At 46.0% G+C, this 19,724-nt stretch overlaps 1 protein-coding gene across 50 annotated transcripts in view; it reads left to right on the forward strand.

Moving 5' to 3' along the window:
- CACNA1C (calcium voltage-gated channel subunit alpha1 C) overlaps positions 1 to 19,724 on the forward strand; it is a 752,487-nt gene that overhangs the window by 654,868 nt on the left and 77,895 nt on the right. For all 50 annotated transcript variants that reach the window (XM_019464982.2, XM_053895067.1, XM_053895065.1 and 47 more), the window contains 8 exons: positions 4,354 to 4,460; positions 6,616 to 6,703; positions 7,492 to 7,599; positions 8,448 to 8,500; positions 8,825 to 8,971; positions 10,306 to 10,507; positions 12,079 to 12,237; positions 12,857 to 12,967. In XM_019464982.2, the coding sequence (XP_019320527.2) occupies positions 4,354 to 4,460; positions 6,616 to 6,703; positions 7,492 to 7,599; positions 8,448 to 8,500; positions 8,825 to 8,971; positions 10,306 to 10,507; positions 12,079 to 12,237; positions 12,857 to 12,967 (975 nt within the window). The remainder of the gene's footprint in view (positions 1 to 4,353; positions 4,461 to 6,615; positions 6,704 to 7,491; positions 7,600 to 8,447; positions 8,501 to 8,824; positions 8,972 to 10,305; positions 10,508 to 12,078; positions 12,238 to 12,856; positions 12,968 to 19,724) is intronic.

The following is a 19,724-nucleotide window of genomic DNA, read 5'->3' on the forward strand; positions in this document are numbered from 1 at the left end:
TCTGCCTATTTCTCTATATCTGCTGTCTCTTTTCTCTCTTGTTTCTTTCACTCTTTTTTACTGTCAAGCATGAAATTTGATGAATTAGTGCCCCTCACTTTGTGCCCCTCACTTTGCTCAGGCTCAGAAGCTAGAAGAAACCCACCGCCACTGCTGTGCCTCCTGTCAGCCTGGAAGGCTGGAAGGCTCACAGTGTCAACACTGATGATGTCCTGTCACCAGGTCTGGCACTGTGCCAATGCGTGTTGTGCCCCACCACCCCCACACACCCTACCTCCGGGTCATTGATGACTGACCCCTGCTTAGAACTCCCCCTCCCTCCTCCTCCCCAGAGGAGATGCTGCACAAACTCCAAGAGTGGAAAAGCTCATGGGGCATGGGAAATCACTTTGTCCATGCCCTTGGACAGCCTTGGTCAACACCTTCCTCCATACAAGTGGCAGGCACCAGGGCTAGGCTCCAGATGGGCCTGGGTGATAGGAATCATGGGCCTAATTAATGCAAGATTTGGGGCCAGTCTTCCATTGGGGGCTTTCAACAGACGACTGTAGATTACTTGAGTCCTCAGTTTCCTGTTGAAAAGCCTTGTTACGATGCCCCTTGCCCTAAGCATAAAAGAAGAACCAGGTCCCAAGCCCCGGTCCTGAGAGCACATGGAGCTGGCCCTGCCTGTGACTGGTGGCCCCAGGTGCTGCTGACCCCTGATGGCAGAACTTCTACAGACTTACCCCATCGGTAGAACCCACCTCTGAAAGCATTGGGATGAGAGAGATTGCTAAGTTTTATTTTATTACTTCTATTAATTTATAATTAATATATTATTTATATTTATTTTATTATTATTTCTAAGTTTTTCCAGTATACATCTGAGCCTCTAAAACAATGTATTGCCAAACCACTCCATCTGAGACTCAGGATGTGAGTTCTGAGGCCCAGGAAAAGTACATTTCAGCATTTGCTTTCTTCTCATTTACCTGAACAGGAGGGTTGTAGGCTCTAAAATATATCCTTCAGCTTGGTGTCTTCTTCCTGGGAGACTCATCTGGGACTCCTCCTCCCAAGGAGTCCAGGCTCCCTCTCCCCCTCCCTGGGGCTGATGCCAGCCACTGTCCACATCTGACCATGTGCCACAGCTAGCCTGCAGACCCTTCTTTTCCTGATGCAACTTCTAAGTCATGACCCAGACTTTTAATGTACATGACAGTTTTGTCACATCCAGATACAAGTTGAGTGGGGCCGTTTTGAGTGTTCACTGTGTCTGTGTCCCCAAAAGGCTGAGCTGTCCAGACCTCCAGCTTCTGTCCCTGGCTCCAGTGACCAAGGGAGTTCCTCAGGTTTCCTCTTCTACTCTAGGACAGTGGATCTGACAAGGCCCCAATCCCTGGGGGTGGGAAAAGGGAACCAAAAGCTGTCTACCTGCATTGAGATGTAGTCTGTAAAACCCCCTTTCCATGGTGAGCTGAGTTCTGGACTTCAGACTCAGGGAGGCACACGAACACCCAAAATTCTTTCCTGGTATAAGAAAAGCTCTGAGGCCCATTTCTCAGGACTCCTCCACAGAGCTTCCCTTATGGATTTCAGTGGTGCTGTTTATCCTTCAAGGTTGCCATGCAAACAGAAGTGAAAGATCTCTTTGCAAACATTATCATGGCAAGAGCCTTCCCTCCCTTCACCCTCTCCCTCTTCTACTCCCTTTGATACTCAGTGTGCTTCTAAATATAAAGCCCAGTCCCCACCCCACTTCCCTGCACCTCCTTCCACTGGGCCCCTCTGCCTTGCCTGAAGGCTCAGCTTTCTACCATGGCACAGACAACAGTCTCATTGTCCAAGGGGCATTTAGTGTCAAGAACAGTTTAAAGACCTGGGGATATTTGGCCTTAAGAAGAAAAGGCTTGTAGGACCATGACTGTTGGCCTGAATACTGCAAAATACTGTCACATAGAGGAGGGACGAGGTGAACTGGGCCCAGCAGTAAGTACAAGTTATAGGATACATCTAGTAACTAGAAGAGCTGCCTGGGGAGGCAGTAGTCGCCTGTGACTGGACAGAGCATCTTTCCTGCCCTTCAAGTTCAGAGAGTCAGCAATCTCATGGCCACCTTTTTTTTTCCTGAGGCTGAAAATACCACAGCAATAGGCTTTTCCTATGCAATGGCTTAGAACTAACTGTGTGGCCATTAGCAAAACGGGGTATGGAAAGGACACTTTGCACTGAGTACCTGAACCTGGCCTCTTCTGTTGTCTTAAACGGCTGGAATAATTTTCAAATAAATTCTCATTTTTCAGCACCCAGTTGCCCTTTCTCCTAAGGCCATTCTGCTTGCCCTGCCCAGGCATGTCCCTCCCACCCCTTACACACACACACTTTTTGGAGTGCTGGTCTCATTCTAGGTCCCTGACAAATAGGACCCCAAAGTCAAAGGACAGACGTTGGCACTGTGAGCCCTACTAGTGCACCTATTCAAGGAGTGCTCTTCCCTGACCGTGGAGGGCTCTGTGATGCTCAGTAGTGTCCTCACAATATTTGAAACAAGAGTGAGGCAGGGTCGGACTCAGTGCCTTCTCTGAAACTAAAAGTGAATGGCTAGGCAAGGTGCTTGGCCTTCTGCAGGCACAGAGGCTCTGTGTTTAAGTGAATTATAGGAGCCACCCAAATCCAGTCCCTGCAGTCCTAGATCTTCACTCAGAGACAGGACAGCAAGCCCCTCCTAGATTTTCACTGAGAGACAAGACAGTAAGCTCCTCCAGATGGCAAGCCTATATTCCCCTGCAACCTTTTATATAATATACCCACTTCTAGAAACTGTTGCAGGACACAGGTGCCTGAGTCCCCTGTGACCCCCTGCAGTAGGAGATAAATGGAAAGAATTAGGTTGCAAGAGCTATTTTTGTCAGTTCCCCCTGTGTTTGCTTTTGAATTGCTCTGCGGACATGCTGCCCTGGGCATGCTCTGATTCCAAAGAGATAAACTGGACCCCAGATGACCAGGGAGCTGCTCTCAGTCTCTCAGCCACCGGCTCCAAATTGTTCCCTTTGGCTGATGCATCACGGCCCATGGCCTTTCACAACCCTTAACCTGGAAATCTGCTGGCTCTTAATTCAAATCAACAGAATTGGAAAGGCTGTTCGTTGAGCATCTACAGTGACTTTGTACTGAGCTCAGAGAGAGATAATAATAGCCAAGTCCTGTAACAATAATCACCATCCCATGTGCTCCCATTTTAGTCTTCAAAGGACCTCCATGTTGCCTTTCTATGTGTGCCTCATAAAGAAAGGGAATAGTATGCCCACTTTGTAGATGGGGAAACTGAACATCCTTATATAGGAAGAATCCAGAATTCAAATCCAATCTATCTGGCCTCAAGTTTAGTTTTCTCTGATGATAGTAAGTGTTTTACCTGTAATAACTCATTTGATGCCAATAACCCTAGAGGGTAGACATTATCATTACCCTCATTTCTCAGATGAGGAAACAGGGACATAGAAGCTAAGTAACTTGTTCCAGGCCATACAAACAAAATATGATAGAGCTGGGATTCAAACTCAGGCAGCCTGGCTCCAGAGCCTATGCTCTTAACCATGGTCCTACATTGTCCCTCTGTGTGTTCACATAGCTTGGACCTTAAAGAACATCAGTCTAAAGGGAAGATAATAGAATTGAGTTTAGAATATTTGGCATAGATCATAAACACTAATTAAGGTTAGGAAGTGGAGGAATGCTAATTGCCAAATGTATTGGTAGAACTTCTCACTGGGCACTAGGATGCCCAAGACTTGGGTTTGCCCAAGACTGAAGAGTTGCCTGGGTGGTACACAGGACTTTCAGTACCAAAACAGGAATCCTGGGAAAACCAGGACAGTTGGTCACCATACTAGGTGTGTCCCACCTTTCCCCAGATGCCTAGTATCTGAACCTGGCTCTGGGGGTTGATAGAATTTGGAGAGGAGGTTGGGAAGTTTGCATACAAAGGGAAACCTGGTCTGGGCAGTGTCAGCAAAGGGCCCCTCAGGGCCAGGATCAGGGACCTGTGATGAGGAACAGTGGAAAATGAGAGATAGATGGCAGGGCCCAATCTGAAAAGGCTTCAAATATGGAGTCTGGTGTGGTCTAGTAAGTGGAAGGAGCCACTTAACCATCCTGAGCCTGGAATTCTTTTGTGGTTATATAAATGATTGCAGAATATTGTCCTTGGCCCTGCCTCTCTTTCTGCAGTCCTGCCTGCCCCCAGTCCTCTCACTGCTCTTCAGCTTGCCCTACCCAAAGAATGCTGTGGGAGGAGAGGGAGGCATGAGGGGGACTCTGGAGCTTGGGCAGGGACCACTCATGCTCATGTTTCTCTTTGCCTCCCTGCAGATGACTGCTTATGGGGCTTTCCTACACAAGGGCTCTTTCTGCCGGAACTACTTCAACATCTTGGACCTGCTGGTGGTCAGCGTGTCCCTCATCTCCTTTGGCATCCAGTGAGTAGGACTCCCTCAGCCAATGATGAGGCCACACAACTAGAAATGGGTGTCAGAGAGAACGATCAAGACTCTGAAGTCTTGCATGGCCACCACTCTATGACAGGAACAGGGAGGGACCCCTGAATTGTACAACATGATGGCTTTTTGTCACATCCTCAATGGTGTGACACTTGGGGGGTATGTCCATCCAGCCAGAATATGTTTAAAATATATGGATCTTGGCATGACAGGCAGGACCAGGCCCAGTTATAATGAGAGGAATGCCTCCAGGGCCTTCATATCTCTTCTACTACCTGCCCAGTGCCCTTGGCTACCCTCAGCTCCAAGGGCCCTCCATTGCCATAACCAGCCCTGATATTCCAGTCCATCTTCCCTCCCTTTCTCTCTCCAGTCAAAGCACCTGATGAGAAGAAGGGAGTGGAGGACAGAGAAAGAGAGGAATTACAGATTTTCAGTCTTGGCTGCATAGTGGAATGGACTGAGTAGTTTCAGGAAAGACATTTGCCTAGATCCCTCTCCCCAAGTTTTTATCTAATTGGTCTGGGCTACAGGCTCAGGCTTTAGGAATTTTAAAAGTTCTCTGGGTGACTCCACCATACAACCAAGGTTGCCAATTTGCTCAGGTTTAAAAGGAGCCAATTACTAATTTCTCCCAAGTTCTATCTGCTGATAACATTAACTCTGCCTTCAACTTAAAAGCCCTTTCACATGCACAATCTTCTACTGTCCTCACAAAAAAAGCTGCAGGCAGGGCAGGGACTGTTACCACCATTTTATAGATAGGAAGACTGAGATTTGGGGCATGAGATGTGCCCAAGGTCATACCAATGGCAGAGGAAAGGGGTCCTGGGTGTCCTTTCCCAAGGGTGTTTTCACGGTAAGCCTAGAAAGAGCAGACATGGGAGGAACAGGAGTGAGACACTCTCTGTGATCATCTGTTATCATCTCTGTGATCATCTTAGCTGTCTGCTGGGAGCCTACAGGTCTAGATTCTAATCCCAGCACTACCACTAAACTACTATTTAACCTTGAACCAAGAACCACCCCCCCTTTAGTCTGTGCTTTCTGTACCTAACCTTAAAATCCCTTCCATTGCCATTCAGTACAAACAGACTCCCTCCCTGAGATACTTGGATAACTAGGAATGCCCTTTGAATCCTTTCGGATAAAAGAACCGTGAACCAGAGAAATCAGATCTACCAGCTCCCTCCTGAGCACATTATCCTAACCTCATGCTGATGTGTCATACATTTTTTAGGTCCCAAAGTGGGTACAAGGCTCTCTGAAAGACTGTGAGGATATCTCAAGCAAATGGGTAGTGTGTGAGGGTTGAGATAGAGCCCACCTGGATGGATGGATAACTCCAGAAACCATGCAGGCTTCCTGCCGAGGGACTTGTGGGGAGAACTGCACCTTAGTGCCTCATTTCCACTAGGGAACAGCAAAAGCCGAGGCTCCCAGAAATCCTGGCCAAGCCCTAGCATCCAGGCATGTGGAACCTGCTGTGTAGAATCCATTCCTTCAAGTCCTGTGTTATGAACGGGTGGTTTTATATACACCTGTAATGGGCAACTGCCTGGAGAACACCAGAATAGCTCCTCCATCACCTCCAGCCAACAAGGCCTGAAGCTCCACCATCTGTATAACATTTCTTCAAGATCGGTGATGTCTTCATCAGACATAATAATAAAAGCTACCATTTATTCGGTTCATAATATGCATCAAGCACACTGCAAATGATGCAGATACTGTTTCCTCATTTAATCCCTGCAACAACTTATGAGGTCCACTTTACAGATGAAAAAGTTAGGGAATTTATCCTCTGTGAATTGGCTGTTAAGCGACAGAGCTGGGGTTCTCTTTTCTTTACTAAAGCTCCCCTGAGTAACACATTATATTGCTAATGACTTCTGGTAAATTGCTTTTCATATTATTACACACCAACAGGAAGTCCCAGGGTCACTGGCAAGTTCCAGGCTCTTCTAGGATGGTAGATGGGAGTAGAGAATTGTCCCAGGATAAGAAAGTCCTCAAAACAGACTTTACACTTTCTCAAGTTTGCCTGGGGTCAGCCTGTCAGGACACCCCCTCACATTATTTCCTGCTCCACCACAACAGGAGCTTACTCCCCTGCCCTGTTTCTCTCTCCCAGGTCCAGTGCAATTAATGTGGTGAAGATCTTGCGAGTTCTGCGAGTCCTCAGGCCCCTGAGGGCCATCAACAGGGCCAAGGGGCTAAAGGTAAGAAGAGTGGGCCTAGGTGAGGAGCCATCAGCAGAGCAAGCATCAACCCAGCTGTGGACTGGGGGGATATAAGTGAGGCAGGGGGGTGGGGGTGGAGGGCTGGACAGAGGAAAAATGGCCAGAGCAAATGGCTGCTGTGTTAGAGCCTGGACTCTCCAGCCTGTACCTCTAGTCCCACTTCAGGGTGAAGAGAACAAGGATAGGCAGCTGTTCAAAATCAGAACTTCTAGGGGCTCCTGGGTGGCTCAGTCAGTCAAGTGTCTGACTCTTGGTTTCAGCTCAGGGCATGATCTCATGGTTCACGAATTCAAACCCCCCATCAGGCTCTGTGCCCAGCTACATGGAGCCTGCTTGGGATTCTCTCTTTCTCCCTCTTTGCCCCTCCCCTGCACTCTCTCTCTCTCTTAAAATAAATAAAATAAACTTAAAAAAAAAACAAAATCAGAACTTCTAAGCAAAATTTGTGCATAAAAGAGACACACACACAAACCCAGGGCCCCCACATGAAGATGAGGCCCCCATATTCCTCCACCTATAAAATGGGAAACTAGCAGAGCTTTTGTCCCTGTAGTCACCTAAAGCCCAACAAGGGACTTTGAGTTCCATTGGATCCCATCACCGTGTGAACCTGGGAAGGTGCTTGGCCTCTTTGAGTCATATTTTCACTCTGGTGACAAAGGGGCTGTCCATGAGCCTCCCTCAGAGAGGTTCGTGCCTTGGCTAACGGAAGCTCAGGCTGTAGGCACTTCCTGAAACCTGTCCCCTGCCTTCCCTTCCTACCACAGCACGTGGTCCAGTGCGTGTTTGTCGCCATCCGGACCATAGGGAATATCGTGATTGTCACCACGCTGCTCCAGTTCATGTTCGCCTGCATCGGGGTCCAGCTTTTCAAGGTAATAGCTTGGCTCTGATCTGTGCTCCTGCTTCCTTCCCCTCCTGTCAGCATGCCTGAGAAAGATTGCTGGCAGATACACTCAAAAGAGGGCAGCGGCCTGGGTCAGACTTAGGATGAGTGGAACCTCCAAACACCCTCCCTCAGCATCCCTCACTGGGAAGGAGGACTCTCCACCAAGCCAAGGACCCCCTTGGTCTTGCAGCGCAGACTGCCTTTCTGATCCCTTCCCTTCCTTCTAGCAAGAAAGGGAGAGGGACTTTTATCCTCTGAAGCCTCGTGCCAGTCACCTGCTCAAACCCCCGCAGTGGTCCCCCATTATTGACAGCATCAAATCCACCCTTCTCCAGCCAGCTTTCAGAACACTGCATCCATCCAGGTTCTCTCTCACTGCCTCTTGACAAGGCCCCCCCCCCCCCCGGCTACAGTGAGGCTGGCTTCCTTGGTTTCTGCTCTTTCTGCCTTAATCCTTTTATTTCTGAAGCATTCTTCCCCCTGCCCTCTCCCACTGACCATATAAATTCACCTGATTTCCGGCCATTTAATTTGTCCCTCTGAGACCTGTTCCACTTCCACCTTCTTTAGGCCAGCCAAAAGAGTCCAGCTCTTGTGGAGTGGAGTTCCCCCCTTTTTTAAAAATTTCAATGGTACATCCAGCACTGAGCATCTTTATTCACTGACTGCTTGGTATATGTGAGTCATGGCTTCCCTGTTAGATTCTGCTCACCTTGTACTTTTTGCCCCAAGTTCCTAGCACAGTGCTGGGCTATAGACATGATCACTAATCATTTCTTGACTGATTCATTGATTAATGAATATCTCCAATCACTTTGTTCTTTTGCCTTCCAGGGAAAGCTCTACACCTGTTCAGATAGTTCCAAGCAGACCGAGGCGGAATGCAAGTGAGTACAAGCTGGAGGGCAGCCAGCACCAAGGATAGTTAATTCTGGGAGGTTAGTGACTTGGCCTGAGAGGATGGACAGTCCATTCTTTCTCAGATAGCACTGACAGGTGGACTTCTACCTTTGGGTAATGTGATACTGTTGACATGAAATGTAAGATTATCTATTCTTGAAAGGTCTACCCACTGAAGTTCTTCACAACGGCTCACACTGTGGGGTTTAAGCCTAGCCAGTCTCATCCCACCCAGCAAGCCAGGAGTCATTGGTGGGTCAGGTGTGAAGGAGGGTGAGAAACACAATAATTAACTCTTCCTTCTTTCTCAGGGGTAACTACATCACATACAAGGATGGGGAAGTTGACCACCCCATCATCCAGCCTCGCAGCTGGGAAAACAGCAAGTTTGACTTTGACAATGTTCTGGCAGCCATGATGGCGCTCTTTACCGTCTCCACTTTTGAGGGGTGGCCAGAGTGAGTATGCAAGTCACAGCCTGTCCACCCTGATATTAGAGCCCAAGCTATTCCCCCAAGTTTTATTACTGTCCCACACTCAGGTTGTGCTTACCTGTGTCCTCCCCAAACAATGAGGGTTTGTTCCTAGACAATCTGCATACCATGGTCACTGCTGAAACATAGGCTATTCTTTTTCTGGAAGATGTCAAATTTTCAGAAATTCCAACCAAAAATGATCTTCTTTTAGCTCTCCTTCCCTACTTCAGAGTGACACATAGGAATGGGGTGAGTTTCTCTAGGTATGAGCCCTTAGATAGCCCTTAGACAGGATTCAAAATTACTGATCCCAAAATGCACTCAATGTGGGTAGAGATGGCAAAGATATCTGTTTTAGACTCTACCTCAGTCTCCTTGGAAAAAGCCTTGTCTATAATTACGGTGAAAAGTAAGAAACGGATGGAAGCCTGAGTCCAAATTCCTCTGCAGAGATCATGCCTAGACCAGCCTGGTTGGCCCTTTACAGTGTTATCACCTCTACCAGGCAGCTTGTGCATCAGGTGTTCCATATATCTTTGTATAGACACCTGCTTCCCCATACGCCCCACCCAGTGCACTCCAGGGAAATTATCATCTAAAAGAAAGAAAATTCTAAATATTCCTAAGTCAGTAACCACACATGGATCTTAGATAAGAGTCCCATTATTATATGGTAAAATATAGATGATACCTAGAGAATAACCAAGTACTGTGCAGAGTAACAAAAGAAAGAGAGGAGTTAATCCCTGTCCATGAAGAGAAACATACACATATAATGGCATACATATATAAACTACCTAAGTATAAACCCAAACCATTGTTGATGATCTGAATAAGCTTGGGTCATTTTTATCTAATATTTTTATCAAAATGGATATTTGCTCTCAGATAGATTTATTTTATGCTCACTGTAACATCCTCTGAGCCTATGCCAGTTTGCAAAGCTGTTTCAATATTTACTAATGTTTCCAGTATTTGAAATCAATGTCCATGACTCATTTTACAAATTCTTGACAGTTTCAAAACACCCTCGTATACACTATATCAACTATCTTGCCAGGTAGGAAAGTCAGGAATTATTGTCTCTCCATTCCACAAATGAAGAATCTGAGGCTCAAAGAGATTAGGTGATTTGTCCATGGTTCCACTCCAGTAAGTGGCAGAGCTGGAACTTGAACCCAGATCTTCTGACTCCCAGCCTAGAGCTGTTTCCAGCACCCTTGATCCTGAGGATACCTAGGAGTAGTGGTGCTGTCATTCCACAGAAGTGACACTGCTTCTCCGGTTCCCTCTGTGGGGCCTGTCTCCTCCTGCAGGCTGCTGTACCGCTCCATCGACTCCCACACAGAAGACAAGGGCCCCATCTACAACTACCGTGTGGAGATCTCCATCTTTTTCATCATCTACATCATCATCATTGCCTTCTTCATGATGAACATCTTCGTGGGTTTTGTCATCGTCACCTTCCAGGAGCAGGGGGAGCAGGAATACAAGAACTGTGAACTGGACAAGAACCAGGTAGCTTTCTAGGAAGAGAGGAACAGGTGGCAGGTCCGGGTGGGGAGCATGCGAGGAATAACAGCAGTTGGCAGCCTGTGGCCAACCCAGAAGAGAGGCTGAGGTCAGAAGAGAGATCTATGCAGATGCTAAGATCATCTGTCTGCTCCTCAACAAGGGAATAGGGCTGTCAGTCTTCTGGAAGGCCCTGGACAAAAGAAATGCAAATCTCTGCAAATCCTGAATCTGGCATTCAGCCAACAAATATTTGTTAAGCACCTACTTAAGGAGACTCCATGATAGATGCTGTGAGAAAAAACCTCACACCCTATCTCTTAGAAGTTAACAAGTTAATAAGTGCCCACGTGGGTTGGCACACTGATAATGAAGAAAGAAACTAGAACAATGAGGCAGTGAGGATTTCAGGGGTGAGGAAGAGAAGGGCCTTAGAAAACTCTTAAATGGTTTAAGTAAAACACAGAGGCCTGTGCATGAGGTGGGGGCAAGAAAGAGGCTTCAGTAGGAATAATGTGATAATGCCAGGACAGTAAGGTATTCTGTGGCCTCTGAGAAAGTTGGCAACTCCATCAGTGAAGAATGAAGCTGTTACAGTGGGCTGCAACATGTTGTCACTGAGGTCAGTTCCCCAGCTAGACTCCTCAATGGGGAGAGTAAGGAGGAGTTATATCCCTGTGTGTGAGTAACTTAAGGTCTCATATGGGAAAGCACATAGCACAAGACACTCAGCTCTACACCAGTTAGACCAGCTGGACCCCTCATGGACTTTGATGTCAACATCTTGAGTTTAGACTCGTCATTCTGGCTGTTCTATGACCTCTGGATTGGAAGAAAGACAGGAAAGAAGGAGACCAATTAGAAAATATAGATGAGAGATGATTAGACCCTCATCTACTATCAGGTTAATGATAGTGGAGGTGGAGAAAATAAGAGGAAATAAAATTGGTCAGGCTTAGAGATTGGGTGTGGAGGCTGAGAGTAAAGGAAGAGGCTGGAATGACTTGCCAGTTCCTGACATAGGAATCTGGGCACAGTGCAGAGAAATGAACTAGATCTGTTCTGGAGTCTCAGGAATGTCATCAGCCTAAGATCTCCTCCCCTATCCATGAACTATCTTCAGATCTTGTGTACATGGGTAAATAAGGAAGATTGACTTAGGATAGGAGGAAAAGTTGAGGAGGGAAGTGCCCCAAGGAGCATCTGTGGTATAGGAAATAACCAATGGGAAGAGGAACTGTCATTCAGTATTTATCAAATGCCAACTAAGTGTTGGCAGCATACCAGACATTACCAAGTTGAGAAAATGAGACACAAACTCCATGACTAAATCTTGGTAAGGAGATTGACTAGAGGCAATTCTTTCCTTCATTTAGGGAGTTACAGAAAAATTTTTTTAAAGTCCAAATAGTCTCTCAATCCTATAAATGAGGTAGAGCAGTAGATTATTTCTCTGACTCCCAAGGTGTATAATTTCATCCACATCCCCCCTCCTCTGCCATCCCCACCCACATCATCCAGGTTACTAACCCCCTCTCTCCATTCCCACCCCAACCCTCCCGCTGCCTCCCTCCCAGCGACAGTGTGTGGAATATGCCCTCAAGGCCCGGCCCCTGCGGAGGTACATCCCCAAAAACCAGCACCAGTACAAAGTGTGGTATGTGGTCAACTCCACCTACTTTGAATACCTGATGTTTGTCCTCATCCTGCTCAACACCATCTGCTTGGCAATGCAGGTCAGTGCAAGGGGGGCCCTGGATACGTGATGCCTGCCGGAGGGAGAATGCTAGGGAAGGATATGAAGTGTAGAAGACCTGCCTGGCTGTCTCTAGCGTGTCATCTTCATATTGACCAAGGAAGCAGAAAGAGCAGAACTGTCTTCTTTTCCCAGATAGAGAAAGATAAATGTCCCTTTCAAGGATGAGCTCCTCTCTGGCATCTTATGAAAGAATCCATAGGAGCCTGGGTTAAGAAAACATTTAGAGTGAAGGAAATGGAGAACAGAGGGGGAGCTTGAAGAGCTCATTATTGTCAGTGAGGCATGGGTGTAGAGGTTGGTTCTATATCCACCTGTCTTCAGGGAAGTCAACTTGTGCTTGAGCTCTCCTGAAAGCCAGAAGTCTCCATAAAGTTGTCATAACCAATCAAAGCAGGAACACAGAATTCTGCCAACCTGCATTTTCAGAGCTAGCAGAGAAGGGAAGAATTTGCAGGTTTTCCTGAGTCCATCTTACTGCCCATTGAGATGTGAATGGCCTTCCAGGTTTTAGTTCAAAGAAGATCTCTGTTGAGAGGAGGGTGGTGAGGAGTAGGGATGTTCCCGCCTCATTTTCACAATCTTTCCCCTCCCCTCAGCACTATGGCCAGAGCTGCCTATTCAAAATCGCCATGAACATCCTCAACATGCTCTTCACTGGCCTCTTCACTGTGGAGATGATTCTGAAGCTCATTGCCTTCAAACCCAAGGTAGGCCTCTGAAAAAGGTATCTGATCGGCAGGGACCAGAGAGATGGAGAAGAAGGGGAGGAAGGAGTGCCAGTATTGAAAGAAGGAGAGTGAGGGGCAAAACTAATCAGTGAAAGACCCCATGTTCTTGGAAGACAAATGTTATACCTCCTAAATCTACCAGGAGTTGGACCAGGACAACCCCTTGAGATAAAGTCTCTACTCTAGTCCACGGCTGGGATATACAGGAAACAGATTCCTCCCTGAGCCAAGCCTCTTCTTCCAAGGAGGCAGATGATGGTCCCCCAACACATAATCTAGAATAAGCTATTCCCACCAACTGGCAAACCAAACCTCTTCACAACCAGCCCCCCAGATTCACTCAGGCTGCTGTTCTACTCTTCTCTCACTTTATCAGCTGCACAGACCACCCTCAAGCTCAGCCAGGGCTTCATTTGCTCAGGGCTCAGCATTCCAGCCTATGGGGACCTCCTGTTCTCCTCCTCAGAGGCTACATCATTGTTCCCTTGCACTTTCCAGTACAAAAAGGGCAAATGTCTTATAAGCAGACATTATAAGCAACTTCTAGAAACAAAGCCTGGAAGAAAGATTAGAACTATTGGCTGAATGAGGCAGGGTAGGGAAGGTTGGATTGCCTGTCATCTTGGATTCTCTGTGCCCCCCTAACCAGCCCTACTCCCTTCTCCTGGATAATGGAGGAGTAAACTGACTTGAATATCACCCACCATCTTCCACCCCTGAAGACAGGTCAGAATCACTGGCATCCCCTGGCTTGGGATTCACAACATGGGCAGCTACTCCTGAGGGAGGGTATAGCAGCAACTCAGTGGCTTCTCTGGCTACCACAACCCCTTTTGGAGAGCAATAAGAAGGAAAGAGTTGGTTTTAAGAGAATCATATGGCTCCACACTTGAGGAAACCTCTCCAGCTTTTTGAGCCTTCTCTCCCCCTCCTTTACTAGTTTTTACAGATACAACACATCAAAAAGAGACAAAAAGGAAGAGTCCTTGACCATATATTCCATTTTTATTCAAATTTTTACTTGTCCTGGGATTAATTGGGACAGAGGGGGTGCTCCTTGGCTATTGGATCTGTATTCATTTACCATGATGTCATCTTCTTTGAATTAAAATTCAACTAACATTTCTGAATAACCTGCCATGTGCTACACATATCTAATTGCATATAATCTTCAAAACACCATCATAAGAAAGGTATTAGCATCCTCTTTTTAGGAAAGAGGGAAATGAAGCTGAGAGCAATTAAGTGTAATATTAATTACACCATTATTAAGTGGCAGAACTGGGAATAGAATCTGGTGCCTCTGACTTTATAGTCGATGTCATTTCCACTGTGCCAAGCTGTTAGCAAGCACCTTCCATGTCAGGTGTTCTGCTGGGTACTTTTCAGAAAGAGGGAAACAACCTTTGAGAGACTTCAAAGATAAGACAGACAATATTCTTGTAATACTTACTCCTTCTCTCAAAGAATGCCTGTGAATCTTGGCTAATTTTCAGAGGATAAGACTCTTAATAAATGTCATTTGGTGAAAATAATGGTGTTTTCCTACCTCCTCCAGTGCAGAAAATATACTCTTTTCACTTTCCCTTCCAAACCCAGTCTTATTCAGGGGCATAAATATTGTCCTGGCCTAGAAAAGACCACTAAATGTCCCTGGCCACCTTCCATGGGGCCCACAGTACCTCTGCTTACCTGTGGTCCTATTCCAAGTCATGTGGCTCAGCAGTACTGACAGGTTCACAGCCCACAGCAACGTGACCAGTGAGGCTGGGAATACAGGATCATTGCCAAGTTGAGCTTCAGTCTCAGATGACAGCCTCTAGTAGAGAAACTGGCATCGTTTTCACCTAGTTTCATGAGACATATGGTTTAAATATTTCAAAGCCTTGAGTCATTCCACAGTTGACTCAGATGTGTCTCTGATGGTGTCTGATGTAGTCTTCAGAACCCTGCATTGGACTTTCTGAATTATACCTCATAAGTACAGAAGATGTATTAAGCAAACTGCCCTAAGAAGAAAATGAAATTGATCCTTGCAGGGGCTTATGCCTGAAAGACACCCTTACCTAAATCCTGCAGATCAAGGAGTAAGCCATTTTCTAGGAAGTAGCTAGCTGATGTGGTCTAAACCATAGAGTGACTCCTAGTTGTCTCAATCCCTAGTTTTCTATTGTGAGAAGATGGAATAAGTTAAGAGAAACTTTTCCCAAAGAAATAAGAGAGCTATCCTGGGGTCAACTGCATTTCACACATGCCAGGGTCAAACTGTGGTGTAAATTGAGAGAAAAATGGATATTTTCTGTGAATACCTCAAAAGGTACTTCTGATAATAAGAGGGGTAAGGGTCACTGGACCTGGCTGGCCAAGCAAGGAAGGTTGACCAGTTGGAAGGAGACTTGAAGAGAACAGGGTGTCCTAGTTTCTCATTAAGCTATGTTCTTCATTTAGGGAATAGACTCCAAGAAAAGCATCCTCCAAAATTGGCATAAAATCAAACCAGAAACAACTTGAAGCCCTGGTGTTATAAGCCAAGAACCAGTGGTGTATACAGTGACCTGAAATACAGAACAGCTTTCATATCTCACCATTAACTGAGATTCTCTTCAGCACCTTTTATTTCACTATAATGATTATTTATCTATGATATGAATGAGTCTGCACTTATAAGCATTGGGTGTGAAAGATCAGTTAGGTAGCAAGGGTGTAGAAGACTGGCATCAATTGTAACCAGGGAGAAGTTACCTGAAGTTCCCAGTGCTTGACTTTTCTTCTCTATTCTTTCAGTGTCTGTGATTGGTTGGTTGGTCAGAGTTGGCTGATCACTTTGTTCTCTTACTTTGTTCTTTCATTGTCTTCATGGTGATTGATGTTGCCAAGTTCTTGATTTCTGTTCTCCTCACCACACTATGGAAACTGAATTTACTCAAGTAAATCCCTGCCCTAAATCCAACTGCCCCACTCCTTAAGTTGACACTCTATTCGAAACACACCAAAAACTATGGGTGAATATAAACCAGTTTAGAGCAATCAGTCCCCCACCTCAGAGATCTGTGGTGATGTCTGAAGAGAATGCAGTAGGTAATAGTAGTATTGATTCTACACCTAATAGCAAGCCAAAGGAGATCCCTTCCCTAGAGTAGGAGATACTTGGAGACATTGAATGGTACCTGGGTCCTACCTGATTGTGCAGGACCAAGTTGGTCAGCATGGAAAAGTCTTGGTTAAAATTTTCTGAAGGTAACTAAATAACTGCACTGTTCTATAATGAATTGAAATGCATCAGCAAAGACAGAAAAAATTTTAAGATACACTTTATAATAAGCGCTGAAAAATATCTAATGCCTAGGAATAAATCTAACCAAAAATGTCTAAGATCTCTACAGAGAAAACTATAAAATTTCATAGACAGGAACTAAAGACAACTAAGTAAGTTGAGAAATATCATGTCCATGAGTTGAAAAACTCAATATTATAAACATGTCATTTCTCTTCAAACTGACCCATAGATTCAGTACAATCCCATTGAAAACTTCAGATTGGACTTTACCCAAGGTGAGAATGTCAGGTGAAAGGGGAGCCACCAGCCACCTGGTGGCTGATAGAATGATCCTGGGTTGTTCCAAGACTTTAGCCCATTTGGGCAGCTCTGACATCACCGTGGAGGGAGAGGCAAAAACCTGGTCACAGATATTCCACTGTTAGCTACAGGTTTTAGTACCAGAAGGGGTGATGATGTCACGTGGCTGCCTGGGATTTACTGTTGACAATGACTCAGCAAGCACAATGAGGAGGTGGGGAGAGAAGGAGAGGCTCCAGGCTTGTCCTCCTCAGCAGAAGTCAGTTGCCCAGAAAGGTAGGAATCCCCGCAGTAAAAGGCTCCTAACTCCTCTGCTCCCTGTAAACTTTCACATGGGTCATGGAGGGATGAAGAAGCAGATCTGCTGTTGCTGAGATGTATCACCTTCCCCTTGGCTGCTGCCCACTCAGTATCTCCCCCAGGGGAGGATGCTAAAGGGCATTTGACCCTGGCAGCATCCTGTGATCAAAACTTTGACCTCCCCTTTCAGCTCTTTCCTAGCCTGAGAATGGTCCAGAGAGGTCAAAAGAACCAAAGGAAAATCCCTCATTGACCCTCCTGGTACCCCAGCTTTCTTGAATAAGAGCAACTGAAGCCTCAGGACTTTCCTGTTGTAGAACGAATTAGGGTCCAAAGGCATTTCAAATCTAAGGGATGAAGTGAGGCCTCTGGACCAGCTCTATCTAATAGAACTTTCTGCAATGTTCCATATGCACTGTCAGTAATATAGCCTTCTGTGGCTATTGCATGTTTGAAATGTGGCTAGTACAGCAGAGGATGGGTTTTTCAAATATATTTATTATAATTAATTTAAAATTACATAGCCAAATGTGGCCGGCAGCTGCTATATTGGGCAGCACAGCTCCAGACACCGCTTCTTACCCATAATATTCCCAGCTTCTGCTGTCTTCTGTCTGTCTTAGTTTCTTCAGCCCAGCTGCTCTGGCTTCACAAAGCCAGATGGTTTACCTCACCCTCCCCGCTTGTTCTCCAGCTGTTAATTTTCTACCAGAAATTGACTCATAACGGTGGGAGCCCTCTTGACAGGGTAAGACAGCAGTCTCTTGCTCAAGGATCCCACAGTGTGGATTTTCTCCTGACTCGGCCAGTTCATCCCTGGACTTCCCCAGTCCTTGTCAGCTGCAAGTGCTGAGCCTCCTTCCCTGTGGGTCCTGTCCCACCAGGTTCCTGAGCTAAGGAAGACCCTAAGGAAGGTGGGAAGAGTGTGGTCTGGAATTAGTCTTGCTATTGTGGGCTGAATATAAGGTGTGTCCCTGGTGATCCCTGGGGCACCAGCTACTCTTTTTCCCAGTCCATTAGACTTCAGACCAGGTTTCCCAAATAGGCTAAAGTTCACCAACAACTCAACAAATACTGTATTGAGCACCGACACAGCAGTGTGCTTGGTTCCAGGGACACAACAGTGATGACAGGCAGGTTGGTGAGCATAGCCTTGCTCACTTCGCCTTTTTAAGAATAGACCTCCCTGACTTTGGCTCACTCTTTGGTCTTGCAGAGTCCCCATTTCATTATCTCATTCATCCCCGGAAAACCTATCCAGCCTGGTACTCCTGTTTCTACTTAAGAAGCAGTGAATAAACACACGAACCCATTGTGTACCAATTCCAATATGTTAAATTAAGTAACATTCAGGAACAAGGAAGGAAGGAAGTAATATATATTAAGTGTCTGAAGAACATTGCATTAGATATTCTCCATTCACTATCCCAATCAATCTGTGAGACTAGTATGATGGTATTTAGGAAACTGAAGGTCAGAGAAAAGCTAAGTAATGTGTCCAAGATGGCAGAGCTAGTTTTTTGCTGTTGGTTTTGGGGGGATTTTAACGCAGGTTTAGGTGATTCAAAAGCCAAGCCCTAACCACTACACCCTAATTGAGACAATAAACATGAACAAACTGAGATGTCGCTCTGTACCTAGTGGGTCCTCAGCAAATGTTCATGTTCTTCCTTATAAGCAAATCAGAGACAGAATGAAAGCAAGCCACTCTCAAGTAACAAGTCTATGTAAACTGATATAGTCACTCCATTCCCACTCCTTCCACCTCCTCTGAGGCCCCTTCTCTCCCTATACCCCTCATTCCCTCATTCTGTCCTTGGCCCCTTGTTTCCCTGGATTTATCAGGACCACCTGGATTTCCCTTCCAAATCTGAAGTGACAGGTACTTTCAGGAGAGGGAACAGTCACCTGATAGGTGACAACGTCTAATAGCCTACATATTAATGTATGCGCACACACACATGCACACGTACATGCACATGCACTTGACATGAGAAGACTTTCAAGATGTGAAGACAAAAATTAGATTGCCCAATTCCTGGAAGGCAGGAACTGTTTCATATGCAATTCTGTGTCCTATGAGAGGCATTCAGTGAAAGTTTAATGCATGCATGCAGGATGCAAATTACAAAACTGGAGAACAAGGAAAAGAGAATCCAAATGGTAATATCAGAAAACACCATTGGGGCGCCTGGGTGGTTCAGTCGGTTAAATGTCCGACTTCAACTCAGGTCACGATCTCGCAGTCCGTGGGTTCGAGCCCCGCATCGGGCTCTGTGCTGACAGCTCGGAGCCTGGAGCCTGCTTCCGATTCTGTGTCTCCCTCTCTCTCTGCCCCTCCCCCGTTCATGCTCTGTCTCTCTCTGTCTCAAAAATAAACAAACGTTAAAAAAAAAAAGAAAACACCATTAAGATCATCAATCTTCCATCAATGCAGAAATCTTTACACATTCCTCCTTTCTGCCATAAGGGATCCCCTATTTCTACAGGCAGCTCTGTTGAGAATCCTTCTTTATATTGAACTGAAATGTGCCCCTCTGTCATTTCTACTTACTAGTACTGATTTTTCCATCTTTTCTTTCTACAAATGGTTATTGAGCACCTCAGTGATGATGTTGAGACATGGTACTATCTCACAGGGCTCACAGTGTAGTGCAGAGACAAAGAGATTAAGGAATAGGGCAAGTGCTATGCTGGGCAAAATAGGCCACCACAGGGTGAGCATGACTGAGGCAAGAGACACCTGTTTGAGATAAGGTTGTCAGGAAGGCCTCATTAAACTGAGGCCCAGAGGTTGAAAAGGCCAGAAGAGCATTTGAGGGAGAGGTGAGAGCAAAGGTCCTGAGGCAGGCAGGGATA

Source organism: Panthera pardus, unplaced genomic scaffold (genome assembly GCF_024362965.1).
Source record: "Panthera pardus isolate Hobbes unplaced genomic scaffold, ASM2436296v1 HiC_scaffold_6, whole genome shotgun sequence".
In the NCBI taxonomy this organism is placed as follows: Eukaryota; Metazoa; Chordata; class Mammalia; order Carnivora; family Felidae; genus Panthera; species Panthera pardus.